The sequence below is a fragment of the Patella vulgata genome, chromosome 4, assembly GCF_932274485.2.
Source record: "Patella vulgata chromosome 4, xgPatVulg1.2, whole genome shotgun sequence".
Classification (NCBI taxonomy): Eukaryota; Metazoa; Mollusca; class Gastropoda; family Patellidae; genus Patella; species Patella vulgata.
Window position 1 is genome coordinate 21167982 of NC_065882.2, and position 18250 is coordinate 21186231.

Genomic DNA, 18250 nt, shown 5'->3' on the forward strand with positions numbered 1-18250 from the left:
CTTCGTTCCCAGACACCCGTATAGTTGTGTGTGACTAGTTGTAGAGAGGTTAGTAAATAATAATTATTATCGATAATACTTTTTGAGTAATATTATGCATATTCTATTCTATTTTATTGATAGAGGTATATCCAGTAGCTGATCTAGAAGCCGTGGATAGGGTGGCCTTGGTGGGGTGGGGGTTCAACATCTAGGGAGCTATCCGCAATCCCATTCCACAATGAATGTCAACAAAATGCTGGCTATCACATTGAGCGCTCCAGTAGAACATAGATCCTATTGGCTATAATGCTGTTCGCCTGTCGTTATCTGGCTATAACATTGAGCTCCCCAGTAGAACTAGATCGCATTACCTATAATGTTGTTCGCCTATCTGCTAAGGCATACGGATGAAATGCCCGAAAGGCGCGGAGTTTACCATATAGGACCTCTCTGTTACCCCTATTGTAGTAACAACCCCTATTGTAATAAATGTAATAATTGTAATAAAATTTCAATTAACCCCCATTGTAATATCAAACCCTATTGTAATAAATGTTATAAAATTTTACTTAACCTCTATTGTAATATCAACCCCTATTGTAATAATTGTAATTAATGCATTTTACCATACAATAAATTCGGCATCTAAATTTAAAAGTCAATGGATTTTGATAACCATTTGAATATCAATATATAGGAGTAATGGTAAGCGTTTATACTGCATAGAATATTATGAAACAACACAACCGAAAACATGATTAAAAGCTGTTAACGGGTTTGGAGAAATTATTAAAATGTTCTCTGAAAATTCTGTCGTCTGAGCATTTTGAACATTTTTCCGTGTGCATATCAGATAAAATAATCCTCCTGATAGCATTTTTTAAATTCTTCTCTACACTTAGACACATTTATTACAATATGGGTTGATATTACAATAGGGGTTTAACGTTATTTCTGTCAACCCCTATTGTAATAATTGTAATAAACGTGTTTTGCCATGCCAATAAAATCGACACCTAACTTTAAAAGTCTATGGATTTTGATCAATATATAAGATAATGGTATGCCTTTATACCGTATACAATATTATGAAACAAAACCACCAAAAAAAGAATTATTAAAATGAAATGTCAACCCCCATTGTAATCGATGATATTTAAATAAATGTAAAGTGTGTTCTTTAAAATATCTGTTGTATGAGGATTTTGAACATCTTTTCCGTGTGCATATCAGATAAAATAATCCTCCTGATAGCATTTTTTAAATCCTTCTCTACACTTAGACACATTTATTACAATAGGGGTTGATATTAAAACAGGGGTTACACGGTATAACTCTTATTGTAATAAAATTTCTCTCGACCTCTATTGTAATAATTGTAATAAATGGTGATCAAAATCCATAAACTTTTGTATCATCGATTACAATTGGGGTTGACATTAGGTCTACACAAGGGAAATGAAATGAAATGGAGTTTAACGTCCTACTGTTCTGCTTCTAACCTGGGCTAATGAAGACGGGCATACGCCATACAGTGTGCTATGAGGGAAATTTTGCCCGGACAGCGGCACTACGGCCTACTCTTATATCGAATTCCAACTGCCAAGGGATCTTTTACGTGCACGCCAATGTGTAAACGGGACCTCGGTTTTTCGTCCCATCCGAACGACTAGACAGCTTTCCTTGTCAGCCCCTCCGTCCTGCATCACTGACAAGGGAGAACCACGCCGGAAAATCTGGATGAACTTTCTCGGCCAATGCAGGGATCAAACACCCGACCTCCAGGCTAGCGAGCCACCGTCTTGCCCACTTAGCCACGTGATCCCCTTGTCCGGATTTTCCGGCGTGGTTCCCCCTTGTCAGTGATGCAGGACGGAGGGCCTGACAAGGACAGCTGTCTAGTTGATCGGATGGGACGAAAAACCGAGGTCCCGTGTATATTTTGGAATGCACGTAAAAGATCCTCTGGCAGTTGGAATTCGATATAAGAGTAGGCGATAGTGTCGCTGCCTGGGCAAAATTTCCCTCATAGCACACTGTATGGCGTATGCCCGTCTTCATTAGCCCATAAGGAGCAGAACAGTAGGACGTTAAACCCCCATTTCATTTCATTTTGTCTACACAAGGGGTCTTCAGCAGTGGGAGGAAACCGGAGGACCCGGAGAAAACCGACGAGGTTGGACAGACGACCCTACTCCTTTTCAGTACAACCGGGGAATCGAAACCACCCTATTTGACTCAACGACAGACCTTATGATACAGCGCGCACGTGCTAACCATTCGGCCATCCACCTCCCACGCCTAAAAAAAAATAATAACAAAATGTATAACAAGCATGATATGACATAAACTTTATATGTCAACTGTTTTCCGGCGAGATAACGATAGGTGGACAACATTATAGGCAATACGGTCTATGTTCTACCGGGGCGCGCAGTGCTATAGCCAGATAACCATAGGCGTACGAGGCTGGGTGGGCTGCCCCCCCCCCCCACACTAACTTTCGGGCAGCCGGGTAAAGTGAAAAAAAATGTTATTATTTCTTCTAGTAGGCTAAATAAAGTGCCCAAAATCTTATAAAACACTAATTTTACTTTTCTTTTAATTGAATACCTCGACTTTGTACTGAATTTACTATGGATCAAAGCATTTTGTCTGGAGCCACTCTACTTCGTGCGACATTTTTCGGACATAGAGTGGGATTTCGGTTGCAAACCTATTGGAAACTTTGAGGTTGCTTAATTCACGGGCTAGAATATTGTAATAAAATTTCTTTCAACCCCTATTGTAATAAATGTGTTTTACCATGACAATAAAATCGACACCTAACTTTAAATGCCTATAGATTTTGATCACCATATCCGCATCAATATATAAGAGTACTGGTATGAATTTATACCGTATAGAATATTACGAAAAAAAACCAACGAAAACATGTCTCAAAGCCGTTTGGAGAATTAATAAAATTCAACCCCTATTGTAATAATTGTAATAAATGTGTTTAGCCATGACAATAAAATCTACACCTAACTTTAAATGTCTATAGATTTTGATCACCATATCCGTATCAATATATAAGAATACTGGTATGAATTTATACCGTATAGAATATTATGAAAAAAAAACCCAATGAAGAATTAATAAAATGGAATGTCAACCCCTATTGTAATCAATGATATTTAAAACGAGAGCATGACTAACGCTGCAATATACGTCCACATTCTTGCTTTGATTGATATGGTACTTTTTAAAATGAAGAGAGTGAAATATGAAATGGTTGTAATATGACAAGAGGCAAAAAAGGCTAGGCGTTGGGTTTGTGGGTTTGTTTTGCCAAATTTTCAGACAAAATATTAACGAAAGAGTGGGTGTGGCACTGCCCCAAGGGGTCGGGGCATGCACCAAAATAAATAGTTGCTGTCTTTACGGTATAAGGAATAAATATGCAAAGTTCCAAGATGATCCATTCAGAATTGCAGCCTGTAGAGGATAAATACAAAATTTGGGCATGGCTCTGCCCCTGGGGGTTGGATATGGAACAATAAAAATCGGTACTACCCTGTTATTGAAATGATTGATACGCTCAATTTGAACAAAATCTGTTAATTATTGCAACCTGTAAAGTATTTACCGATAAAAACTAACAAAAAAGTGGGTGTGGTACCACAACCTTGGGAGGTCGGGACATCCACCAAAATAAATAGTTGCTATCCTTACAGTATAAGAAATAAATATGCCAAGCTCCAAGAAAATCCATTTAGAATTCCAGCATGTTGACAAAAAACACAAACATTGGGCGTGGCTATGCCCCTTGGGGTTGGACATGGACCAATATATATAGGTACAACTACAACCCTATGCTGGATCATTCCAAATTGGATCCAAATCTGAATTCATACGAAAAATTTTCAAGGCGATTGATTAAGAAATTGTGGCCTGTAAGCGACACACAGACATACAAAAAGAAAATGGGCGTGGCTCTGCGCCTTGGGGTTGGGCATGCACCCCAAATGATAGGGATGTTCCTTAGGGTACAAGGGATAAGTATGCAAAGTTTTAAGATGATACGTTAAGAAATGCGGCCTGTAGACCACAAACAAATACAAAAAATGGGCGTGGCTCTGCCCCTGGGGGTCGGGCATGCACCAAAAACAATAATGATCATCCGTAGGGTATAAGGAATAAGTATGTAAAGTTTCAAGATGATCACTTAAGAATTGTGGCCTGTAGGCGACACACACACAAACACACACACCCACACACCCTGACAGGGGCGACGGCAATATACGTCCACATGTGGACGTATAAAAAACTGAAGTATGTTCTCTGAAATATCGTCGTCTGGGGACTTTAAACATCTTTTCCTTATGCATATCAGATAAAATAATCCCCCTGATTGCATTTTTTAAATTCCCCTCTTCAATTAGACAGATTTATTACAATAGGGGTTGATATTACAATATTTTCAAAATCCTCAGAGGACATAATTTTCAGAGAACATACTTTACGTTTATTTAAATATCATTGCAGTTACAATAGGGGTTGATATTCCATTTTAATAATTCTCCAAATGGCTTTGAGACATGTTTATTTTCAGTGGTTTTGTTTCATAATATTCTATACAGTATAAGGGCATACCAGTACTTTTATATACTATTCAAAAAAAGTAGGGGATATTTGATTTTGGGGGCATAATACTAAAATATGCAAATGACTACGAAAAAAGTCACTATAGAACCTAACAGAAGAAACATTTCCAGTTACATGTGACGCCCAAACGCACCAATAGCTACCGCATGGAATGCAGGTGATGCTTGGGATCATCATGGGGGTCCAACCCAAGATTTGCACGACTCTGACTTTGAATGTTACAGTCATTGTGGCATTGAATTCCAGGGTGGAAACATCAGTTTAATTGTTTTAGTGACCAGAAAACAAATTTTGATATGCGTCGGCTTACCCAAAATGAAAGGTTACGTGCCCTTGGCATGCTACAGATCGGCACAACACAGGCGGTTGTGGCGCGGACGATGAATGTTTCTCAGTCTGTCATAAGCAGGCTATGGTCCAGATACCGTGATACACAATCTGTACAGGACAGACCACGCTCAGGTCGACCAAGGGCGACAACTCAAGCCCAGGATCGATTTATCCGTACCTTGGCCTTGAGAAATCGTGTCATCACAGCAAATCAGATCAGCGCTCGTCTTCAAACAGACACTGGTGTGAGAGTGAGTGGCCAGACGATTCGGAATCTACTGCATAGGGGTCACCTTCGCGTCTGACGTCCTCGCGTGATCCCTTGTTTGAGAGATCATCACATTCAGGCAAGACGTCGTTGGTGTAGGGATCGTCAACACTGGGATAATCGACGCGGGAGCAATGTGATGTTTTCAGATGAGTCAAGGTTCACTGTTGATTTTTTGGACAGACGTAGGAGGGTGTGGCGTCGTCGAAACGAGCGCTTCCAAGACGTTAACGTCATCAGACATGATCGATTTGGGGGTGGTTCTGTTATGGTGTGGGGAGGCATCACTGTTGCTGGAAGAACGGCTTTACATGTTGTTGCAGGGCGTGTTACAGGCCAGTACTACCGGGACAACATCTTGGCAGTCCATGTTGTGCCGTTCGCACGACGTCATGGCCGCCGTTTCATCTTCCAGGATGACAACGCAAGATGTCACAGGGCCAGGATTGTTACAGGTTACCTCCAACAACAGAACATCACCACATTACCTTGGCCAGCACGGAGTCCCGACCTCTCCCCCATCGAGCATGCTTGGACAGAGGTTACGTCAACAACGTCCTGCCAATGTCCAAGAACTTGCTGCTGCGTTGCAACAGGAATGGGACAATCTGGACCAAAATGACCTTAGACGTCTCATTAGGAGTATGCCACGTCGGATCAATGCTTGTTTGGCAAACAGAGGAGGATTTACCCGTTACTGACTTGGTTGTGATGCTGTGGTAACTTTGCTGTTTGACCCCGGGTATCATTTTACCCTTATAATGGTCAGTCTGTGCCTTACTTAGTCTAACGATCATTTGGAATAAATCGATGAATGTGAACTTCATTTCATTTTGTCATTTGTTTCTTCGTCAGTTTCATTAGGTGACTTTAATAACACTTAAAAATCAAATATCCCCTACTTTTTTTGAATAGTATATATTGATACGGATATGGTGATCAAAATCCATAGAATTTTAAAGTTAGGTGTCGATTTTATTGGTATAGTAAAAGGCATTTATTACAATAGGGGTTATCCGTGTAACCCCTATTGTAATAAATGTTTACTAAGCCTAGAGAAGGCTTTAATAAAATGCTATCAGGAGGATTTTTTTATCTGATATACAGTTATAATTCGCCAAACGGCTTTGAGACATGTTTTCGGTGGTTTTGTTTCCTAATATTCTTTAGCGATCACACACAAAAAAAAAAAAAAATACAAACTGGCTGCATTTTCGTCGAAAACTTCAATTCAGATTGTTTTTGTATACGATAATGGGGTGGTGATGTAGTCGTCTTACTTTGAGTATTCTGGACTTGCGATGTCGTAAAGAAATGGTTCTCCGGTGCCCACAAATTAGTCAGTAAGCTTTCGTTTTCATCAGTCCGTAATGCCTCGTTAACCGTTTAAGAAGTCATGATCATTTTTTGTTATTTTTCTCATGTGAAATAAAAACACAATATGACTTCTTAAACGGTTAACGAGGCATTACGGACTGATAAAAACGAAAGCTTCCTGACTGATTTGTAGGCAGAGGAGAACCATTTCTTTACCACATTTGATGGAATTCCGTGGGGATTGCTCTTTTGGGTGTAAGATATGACCCCAAGGTATATAGCAAATGATTCGATTACTTGTGTCAACCGTCTCTACAATAAATATTTTTATTTTCCAGTCGATACTTTATGATGTTGGTCATCGTTATCCTTGTTTTCTGTTTACAATCTGTGAATGGTCAAGATGCCTGTTCAACAGGATTGTGTCAGTGTACGAGGCTTACAGCACGTTGTTATAATAAAAATCTTACCTACATTCCAAAGTTTCCTAGGAATATCACAACAATCAACTTGACGAATAATTCTTTTCGTGATATCGGACCAACTACATTTTTAAATATCAGCAACACAAGCATAGTAAATATTATATTAAGCCATAACGAGATTCACACTATTCGCGAAAATGTGTTACAAAATCTATCTCATGTTCATTCATTGGACTTATCTGATAATCTACTGACTTCAGATTCCTTACGGAACCTATTCTCTAGTGTCCAGAATGATAGCCAACTCTCAAAAATATCATTGAAGAAGAATCGTTTACAAGCTATTCCATCTGACGTTTTTGATAACTTTAAATCCCAGGATACAATATTAATGGACTTATCTAACAACAAAATCGAAGAGTTTAATATTTCAACTTTTCGATCAATTAAAAATTTAGGAGAATTAAATCTAGGGTATAACAATATATCGAAAATGGTAACAGCTGTTATTACACAGTTAGAATACATCTCTATTAATAATAACAATTTTGATAGCTTATCAGACTTTTGTGTTCCCCAAACCTCCTTTCCAAATTTACAGAAAATACAAGTACAAGGCAACCGTATTGGTAATTTTATTCCAGAACACTTAAACTGTATCAAAAATTTGGAATACCTGGATTTGAGTCAGAACGCCATTGTCTCTCTAAAAACGGATTCTTTTCATTCTTTCAAGTCTCTAATTTGGCTATCTATCGAAGCCCAAAGGAGTCCAGATTCGCTTATTATACAAGAACGTGCATTCAATAACAGCAACATTGTTACCCTGATGTTGTCAAGGAACAGATTATCTATTAAACACCTGGACGAACATGCTTTCGATGGATGTGATAATATAAGAAAATTACACTTGTCTAAAAATTATTTCTTTACAAATGAGGAAAAATTAAATGTTGCGCTTGCTCCTCTGAAAACTCTTAAAAAATTAGATCTAAATGGATGTGGATTACGAATTATACCCAATGTTGTAGCTAAGCATTTTCATGATCTAAGGTATTTGTATATTAGGTTGAATAAAATAAAGTCATGGCCAGATAATTTCTTTAAAAATAATATTGATTTGCAAGAATTAGATGTCTCGGACAATTTAATCCAGACTATTACAAATAAAATGTTGTCTAAAATGTTACGAGAAAGACTGAAATTCATATCATTAGGTAACAACCCATTCGTGTGTAATTGTGAATTAGTTTGGTTAATTCAATGGATTCATCGAGCACCAGACAAGTTTTTTAACTATCCTCTAGGATACAGATGTCTCAACATAACTGAAAAAATATGTCTGAACAATACAGGAGTGTTTATCTCTGTAACAACTGTTGCGTGCTTCTTTATCTTTGTTATTTTTATCATATCTGTTATCTTCATATATATCTGGGATATTAAATATCATATTTATATGTGGAGATACAAACCCAGAGAGTTATTGGATATTGCAGAGAAACATTTTGTTTATGATGTGTTTGTTGCGTACTGTGTAGAAGATAGCGACTGGGTTTTAGGTTGTCTTTTACCCGTCATGGAAGAGGGTGAAAACATTAAACTGTGTATCCATGAAAGAGATTTTCAAGGTGGAGGACTGGATAATATTGTACAGCATATGGAGAACAGTCGTAAAGTTCTTGTTGTTTTGTCCAATGATTTTGCTAGAAGTAAATGGTGTCAGTTTGAAATTAGTATAGCCCAGAAACTAGTTATAGATATGAGTATAGAGTCAATAGTAGTCGTTTTACTAGAAAATATAGCAACAGTTAATATGAGTAAATCATTAGATGCCCTATTAAAAACAATTACTTATATATCATGGGATGATGAAGGCGAGGAAGATGTATTTTGGCATAAAATAAAAACATCAGTAAATCGCCCATATGAATTATGATCAAACCAGAGTACACACAGATTCTACTCGGTAAGACTTGCTGCATAAAAGTAGGAAGGTAAACCTGATTTCATGTCTGCAGCTCGGAAAGGGGGGGGGGTCTGTGTTGTTTATTTTGATCCTGTACATTAAGACTTTAAAGAAAAGTCTGATGTAGGAATTTATTCATTTCATATAGCGCGCTTGTTTCTTTGGGGTTTTTTTTAATTTTAAAAGAAGATAGATTTAATACAGGAATTTATTCATTCTATTGGTATTTTTTTTTAATCTACGAAATATTGTGAGCTTTGTAGAAGTAGCATCGGTTGTTTTCGAACCGTCACAGAAAAATGTTTTCTTATACATAGCTGTGTGTTTACTGTGTTGGTATTTACTAGAATATGTATCTTCTTCAGTGACGTTTATAAATTTATACATTTGGATTCATGCGTATAACAATATATTGTATAATCTTTAGATCTAGTTTAATTACCAAGTATATATTGTTAATGTTTTATCCTTTTTTTTTCTTTTTTTTATGTTATTTATATATTTTGACACCCGAGCATTCCGCAGTCCCCTTATGAAATGCAGGGTTCAGACATTGTACGCAGCCATTTTGAAACTTTCCACAATGCAATGGCTGTTTTCCCAAACATGTTTTTCATGACTCAAGAGGTCTGTTACATGTTGCACTGACATGCACCCTTCACTTGTATTTATGGAGAACAGAATATGTCACAATTTGCAATGCACTTTTGCATATTTATTTATGTAATAAACTTCTATTGGGTGCATAAACGATCGGGTCTTGTGATACCCTTTCTTCTGTGTATATTTAATGATTTGTTCTGTTAAGGCCCAAACAGTTTATATATAAAGTTCAAGATCGCACACAATCTAAAGTAGGCCTACTTTTATTGAAAAATGGGGGTGGATGGACGAATGGTTAGCGTGCGCGCGCTGTATCATAAGGTCTGTCATTAAGTCAACTGGCGTGGTTTCGATTCCCCGGTTGTACGTGACAAGGAGTAGGATCGCCTGTCCAAACTCGTAGGTTTTCTCATGTCCTGCGGTTTCCTCCCACTGCTAAAGACCCCTACGCGCAAGCGAATTATTGAAATAAATTTGAACCATACGTTAGTCCCGAAATTACCTAGTTTGTGTCCATTGGACTTTAAACCCTGTCTCTCTCCCTCTTTCTCTCTCTCTTGAAAAAAGTTGTGTCCATATAAACGGTTACATTTGTTACCTCTGCTTATGTGTTTAGCCAAATAAAGTAATATTAATTCTGTAATCGTTTTCGTTCTATTTCCCATGAATCTTTTTGTATTATTAAAGTACGACATGTGGTATTTATTTTATATTTTGGGATTTATATAAACGGTGTGCCTTTAGCATACAAGGTACACATATGAATCATCGAACCGATACCGAAACAAATCGGAAATTACGTAAGTCGATTACTAAATGCCGCTCAAAGAGAAATCGGCAATACATAAAACTGTGCCACACAGATACGTGTCATCTTAGTCAGGTTAGAAAATGAAGAGTCATCCAGATCTCAATATTGTGTGCAGTGGTCGTTTCTGATGAATAATCAAAGCTGGTGTTGAACTATATTATCTGCAAACAGGTCCATATTTCTAGGCTATTACATTTAATGGCCTTGTGAATATTATAAATAAGGCAGTAAATAATTGAAATATAGTCAGAAGAAGTTCCGTTAATGCATACAGCCTTCTGTTGCTTAAAGCTGAACTCCGATTACAAAACTACAGAAATAATTAAATTTAAAAAAAGGTAACGGGAACAGTGCCGGCTAATCTATCATAGTTGGGGGTCGTGGCATTTTTGGGCGTGTCTGTTAGGGGTAACCCAGTGCATAAACTGTCTGGCAGTGGGCATTCGTGATATCTGTGGTGGTATTGAACAACTTCAACGCGGTTTTAGGTGGTACAGTTTTTAAGTAATCTAGTCTAGCTGTGGTCTGGAAATTAGATAACTCTTGTCGGGGATACTCCACCACTACAAATGCCTGGCAATTACATAACTCTGTCAATGATACCCCACCACTGGAAATGTCTGTCAGTGTTTTTGTAATACCTGAAGATGTACGTACGCTAGGTTGATCCCCTGGGCTCCCGCTCTATAGGTCCAGCATATTGAAAATATTGAAGTGTGACATATTTTAATAATCTTGCATTGTTTCGTGATGCATGATTGTTTCTCACAGTGTCAAGATAGTGTTATATCTCTCATTTAGCGAAGTACAGGTTTATATCCAAAAGATATCGGTTGCTTTCGATATTAGCAAGTATCGGACATTAACTTCATGGGTTATTGCCCTTTATTGTACGAAAAATCATGGTGCCCTTGTATACTTACGCCTATCGGACCGTAACTTTCTAGATTATGGCACTGATTATAGGGTCATTCCATGTCAAATGGGTCAATTTTCAGAAAGTTGGGAAATCGACGCCCTCGAAAAATTCTGGAAAAAATATGTTATTTTACATTTAAAAACTAGAAACTGCAAAATTTGTGGTCTGTGGCTTGAACATTGACTGAGATACGGACATTTGAATTTTATGAGTTACCGATAAGTTTTCAAAACAAAATGTGTATCAATAATTTACTCGAGTTTCAGATATCTCGAGTTTTTACTTTTCTAGTGAAGATATAGGGCTCAAATTCGATAGTTTTTAGAGAACTTTGTGTGTAGATTACGCATATGCAATCATATTACAGGTGACGACTGGTAGGGTTCGGATGCTACTTGGCCATGAAAACCGAAAAGACGACCGGTTGAACCCGGTAGATGGGCACCTAAAAATCTGAAACTTGGTGGAATTATAGTTTGTGCTAATGTCTCGAACCTGTATTAAAACCATTCTTGTCTCATGCCATCTCGATATTTTTTTCGATATTTTCAAAATCTGTGTTTACAGTCATTCCACGCCAGGAAGCGTTTTACGGATGGGACAAAAAATAAACTCAGCTTCCCCATATCTCGGTTATTTGTCAACGGATCTTAGTCGGGTTTTCATTTTTGGATTCTTTGGACGAATCTCATATGAGCTTTGACTGATGGTTTTTCGAAATTCGGAAGTTCGCTCAATTAGTTTTATCATCAAAGATTTGCAAAAGTTTTCTTCAGCATTTTTTGGACATTCAAGATGGCGCATCTCCGTTAGTCTTAGTAGGAATAAGGAACACATTGATTCCTTCAAAATGGCATATTAAAAAAATTAGTGACGGCTTCCGGAAATTACCGAGGCATTTCCATTTTTCCCGAACATGAATAGTTCTCTCCAGTTCTGAAATATAGAGACCTTGTTCGATAACATTTTCACCCGTTTGACCGCCATATTGGATTTTACAAAAAAACCTTCAAATCGATATTCAGTCGCCATTTTGATTACGATTTTCAAAAGCTTTTTATTTGTTTTGAACCTACTCCAAATGGTAACAATACTAGGGAGCCGATTTTTTAATTTCGATTTTGTTTACTTCGGTTTCACTGACTTTTTTCATTTTTTGACCTACTATCTATTGACCTAGCCATTCAATGACATTTGACCTTTGCATATATGAAAATATAGCAAAAAGTTCGGTCTTAAAGTATAACTTCCGGTTTTATTAAAGTTCAAAATGACAGGTTTTTTCTACTTCAATAGGTATTGGATTCAATAGTTGATGGTGTAGCTTTATTGTTGACAAGGCGTGAACTGACGTACCGAAACACGTCAGAACTGATTTAACCCAAATATTTAGGAGATAAACACTTCCTGTTTCGAAATTAGACGGGACTTATTGTCCATTTAACCATGATTGAATTAGTTGATCTAATATATTATTCGAACATTGTTAATTAGTTATTCTAATATATAATTCATGCATTCAAGATCTCCATATCGTTGTCACATAAATATGGCGGTATATTAGATTCAAAATACTAACATGCTATCGCTTCTAATTTCTAACTTCTACTCATGTAATTTCTAAATTAAGACAATGTATAATCCAGCTTCTTTATTTGTTCAGTGCAAATTTTAATTCTTTTTCATCAAATTTTATTATTAAGACGAAAAATGTCTACTTCACTGTTGCTTTACATGTTAATCGTGAACATCGAGCTAATTTAGAATTTTGATACTTCTACCTAACAGCCCTCATTATGACGTTGTTTGGTGTCGCCACCGTGTGCTCAATTTGGCGATTGAGCACCTGATTTGGATCATTATGTTGACACAAATGACTCGCTCTTCGTCAGGTTGAATGGTTTGGCTGAGTGTTAAAATTGAAAACAACATCGAACGTGATATGGTTGGCTTAACTGTAAAAAAAACCTAATAAAATTCTCTAAACCGTTCACTTGTCTTCCCCCAAAAATTTAAAAAAAAAAAACCAAAAGGCTGTTTAGCTTATATTTGAAATAGTTTTTGCCAACCATATCACGTTCGATGCTGTTTTCAATTTCAGCTTCGCGTTTTCTACGGGTTCCCCGGTTTCCTCCTACTGCTAGACCCTGCGCGCAAGCGAATTATTGAAATAAAATTGAACCATATGTTAGTCCCGAAATGACCTAGTTTGTGTCGAGTGGTCGTTACCCCCCCTCTCTCTCTCTCTCTCAAATTCAGCATTCCGTCCAACCATCAACCAGACGAAGAAGAGCGAGTCGTTTATATCAACAGAATGGTCTAAATTCGTTAATGTTCATGCTAAACGTGTTAGGCATCAATGAAGAAGACGTTTTTCGTCTAAATAATAGAAGTAAGATGAAATAGAATTAAAATTTACACTGAACAAATAAAGAAGTTGAATTATACACTGCCTTAATTTAAAAATTACTTGAATAGAAGTTAGAAATTACATGAATAGAAGTTAAAAATTACATGTACAGAAGTTAGAAATTAGACGATAGCACGTTAGAATTTTGAATCTAATATACCGCCATCATAACCCCAGTTCTCCAAACCCATCATTGGTTACCAGTCAGTGCCCGGATAGACTCTGCCTAACATATCAATTTGTCGCGTAGAGGCTCTTGGTTTCCTCTGCAAATAAATGCAACAATATTTTCCAGAAAGATAGTTGCGTTCAAACAATCTCAATCAACTAGCGGTATCAAAGTGGAAACTTGCAAGCTTTGGACAAAGAGTGTTTGCTGTTGCTGCTGCTAAAAGATGGAATTCACCTCCAGTTGAATTCGTGACTTCTTTGTCAATCTTCAAATCTCGATTAAAGACTCATCTTTTCAAATTTCACTGCTGAAATTGACAAAAAAACTTAGAGCAAAAGGGTCTATCGATATTGTAGCTCAAATATTGACAATAAACTTAGAGCCAAAGGGTCTATCGATATTGTAGCTCAAATATTTAGGGAACTGTTTCAGAAACATATTTACACCCGTTTTAAAAAGTTGTTATTTCGCCATGTGCTGCCGTTTCAAAAAATATTCTCAATAGATTTAGCTCGTACTCGCTTTCCACTAAATTTAAAAAATACTTGAGTCTAGAGTGGCTGGTAAATGAATTATGAAAGAATATGTTATTCGTATATCGCCAAAAACTATTTCCAACGTCTGAAACTTAACGGAATAGTAAATGCCTGTTCGTCAGGATTGTGTCAGAGTTCACAGCACATTGTTATAATACAAATCTTACCTACATTCCAAAATTCCCTTCCTAGTATCACAGCAAATATAAATAGGCCCCACTAATTACTTTTTTTCGGGGTGGGCGGTATCGATATGGGCGAGTCTACTGTCACGAGGCATCAAGGGGTGAAAGGCAGAAATGTACTTTCAAACTATTAATATTTGGAGCTTTATAATAAAAAATAATAAATTAAATGTATAGAAGGCGGTATTAGGGGATGGCGTTTTATAACATATTGCTGATGAAACGTGTTCCTGGCTACCGACTACGCCCCCACCTTTTTACGGGGTTTTGTCATGCAGGAAGGAAAACTGAAACCTTAAGAGAGAGAGAGAGAAATGGGGTTTAACGTCCACTCAACACAAACTAGGTATTTCGGGACTTACACATGGTTCAATTTTATTTCAATAATTCGCTTGCACGTAGGGGTCTTTAGAAGTGGGAGGAAACCGGAGGACCCGGAGAAAACCCACGGGGTTGGACAGGCGCTGAATCCTTAAGCACCAAGCGCAACCATTACATTAGTAATATTGAAAAGAGGTGAATACATATGTTATTGTGTGTGGGGGGGGGGGGGTATAGTCAGCTTTTGGGAACGACTGATAAATCAATGGGTTTTAGCTTCTTTACTTCGGTGATTACCCTACATGTGTCTATTCTCTACAAATTCGAACAACCAAAAGCGAAAATTAAGAGTGAAAACGTCCAATATTTGACTGTGCGACTGGTACATAAGAGACCACTATTATTAAATTAGTATTCTGGAGACAAATTTGTCACAGGAACCAGTGCCATCACTTTCACTTTTGTGTTTGGCAATATTATATACTATTAAAAAAAAGTAGGGGATATTTGATTTTTAAGTGTTATTAAAGTCACCTAATGAAACTGACGAAGAAACAAATGACAAAATGAAATGAAGTTCACATTCATCGATTTATTCCAAATGATCGTTAGACTAAGTAAGGCACAGACTGACCATTATAAGGGTAAAATGATACCCGGGGTCAAACAGCAAAATTACCACAGCATCACAACCAAGTCAGTAACGGGTAAATCCTCCTCTGTTTGCCAAACAAGCATTGATCCGACGTGGCATACTCCTAATGAGACGTCTAAGGTCATTTTGGTCCAGATTGTCCCATTCCCGTTGCAACGCAGCAGCAAGTTCTTGGACATTGGCAGGAGGTTGTTGACGTAACCTCTGTCCAAGCATGTCCCAGACATGCTCGATGGGGGAGAGGTCGGGACTCAGTGCTGGCCAAGGTAATGTGGTGATGTTCTGTTGTTGGAGGTAACCTGTAACGATCCTGGCCCTGTGACATCTTGCGTTGTCATCCTGGAAGATGAAACGGCGGCCATGACGTCGTGCGAACGGCACAACATGGACTGCCAAGATGTTGTCCCGGTAGTACTGGCCTGTAACACGCCCTGCAACAACATGTAAAGCCCTTCTTCCAGCAACAGTGATGCCTCCCCACACCATAACAGAACCACCCCCAAATCGATCATGTCTGATGACGTTAACGTCTTGGAAGCGCTCGTTTCGACGACGCCACACCCTCCTACGTCTGTCCAAAAAATCAACAGTGAACCTTGACTCATCTGAAAACATCACATTGCTCCAGCGTCGATTATCCCAGTGTTGACGATCCCTACACCAACGACGTCTTCCCTTTTGTGATGATCTCTCAAACAAGGGATCACGCGAGGACGTCGGGCGCGAAGGTGACCCCTATGCAGTCGATTCCGAATCGTCTGGCCACTCACACCAGTGTCTGTTTGAAGACGAGCGCTGATCTGATTTGCTGTGATGACACGATTTCTCAAGGCCAAGGTACGGATAAATCGATCCTGGGCTTGAGTTGTCGCCCTTGGTCGACCTGAGCGTGGTCTGTCCTGTACAGATTGTGTATCACGGTATCTGGACCATAGCCTGCTTATGACAGACTGAGAAACATTCATCGTCCGCGCCACAACCGCCTGTGTTGTGCCGATCTGTAGCATGCCAAGGGCACGTAACCTTTCATTTTGGGAAGCCGACGCATATCAAAATTTGTTTTCTGGTCACTAAAACAATTAAACTGATGTTTCCACCCTGGAATTCAATGCCACAATGACTGTAACATTCAAAGTCAGAGTCGTGCAAATCTTGGGTTGGACCCCCATGATGATCCCAAGCATCACATGCATTCCATGCGGTAGCTATTGGTGCGTTTGGGCGTCACATGTAACTGGAAATGTTTCTTCTGTTAGGTTCTATAGTGACTTTTTTCGTAGTCATTTGCATATTTTAGTATTATGCCCCCAAAATCAAATATCCCCTACTTTTTTTGAATAGTATATTTCGTATTAGGTTTACAACACATTCAACAAAACACGTCATTTATCCGCGACATCCTCTGCTTTTATTTGTATTGTAGGATCTCTTTCGCTATCATGCTATGCTCGCTAGCTAATTAGGAGTTTCAACAAAATGTAAGGGTTCAAATGATGAGTTCAATTTACCGTGGTATTTGAAAGATGTTTGTATCCAGGCACTTGTTATGCATACAGGAAATGCGGAAATAATACGTTATCTACTGCATCCCCGGGTCTGAATCATCAACCCAGGATGTTATGATAAACACTTTATTTCCTTACTTGTTAGCGTTGTTTAAGAGATCTTTATCAAATTCAAGAAGATGAATGTAATTAAATTGTTTTGAATAATATGTGAAAATAACTTTAGGCTAGCATGATTATCGAAAATCCAAGGTTTGCTATGTTTAAAGACTGAGGTATTGTCCGTTCACAGTCAAAACGTAGAAAGATTGCAGTCCGGCAACTGTACAATCATATCCATCAAATAAAAAAACAACAATTATAGCCTAACGACGAAACGTTAATTGCAAGATGAATATATTAAAAAAGTCATTCAAATTACTTATTTTGAGCATAGTTATTAATGGTTGTAGTTTTGATAAGATGGTTGCACTGGTCATTCGAGCCTTAGCCTTGCTTTTCCATTCTTAAATTAAATCATTAAATGGCCGAACCGTTCTAATCTCCTTAAAATCGGAGCCATCTCGAGAGTTGATTGTCGTCTTGCCACGTTAATAAATGTATAATTACTATAAATAACTATAGCTTTTAAGGTCCAAAGAAACACCTGTGAAAGGCCGATTTAACTCTTACATAATGCCTGTTTAAGTAGGTAAACCTCTAACTCAATATCATCCATAATATTCGAAATTAAAATACGAATTCGAATTCAGATTTAATCTATTTCAATCAATAATAATGATGTTATCTTACTGTGAAAATGTGGGATCCTAATATCAATAAACAAACATTTTAAAATCAGTAAACGAGTCGGGTATTCTATGGAGATAATGGATGGATTTGAGCGCTATTTGTATTGAACTACGGATAACATCCCATAAGACAATGAAAGAAACTAGTGTAGAAAGGACTTCGCAGGCACAAACTACTGACGTTTAATTCAGACTTTGCGTATTTAACCGAACCTAATTGTTAAGAAATTACCATAAAATTTTTTAAAAAGTTGTAAATCATCTTATATACACTCGTAATACATTAGTATGTGTTTTTAGAACCATTTACGTTTCCAAAGAATAGAGCCATAGGCCCTTTAAAATATTTGGTCGGATATTTACGACAGCTTAACTCAAACGAGATAGTATGAGTGAAGTAG

At 37.8% G+C, this 18250-nt stretch overlaps 1 protein-coding gene across 1 annotated transcript; it reads left to right on the forward strand.

Moving 5' to 3' along the window:
- Nucleotides 1-10187, forward strand: LOC126818242 (toll-like receptor 3). Its single transcript, XM_050545549.2, has 2 exons — nucleotides 1-48; nucleotides 6886-10187. The coding sequence occupies exon 2, from the start codon at nucleotides 6896-6898 to the stop codon at nucleotides 8909-8911; it is 2016 nt and encodes a 671-aa protein (XP_050401506.2). The 5' UTR covers nucleotides 1-48; nucleotides 6886-6895; the 3' UTR covers nucleotides 8912-10187.
- The last annotated feature ends 8063 nt before the right edge of the window (nucleotides 10188-18250 follow it).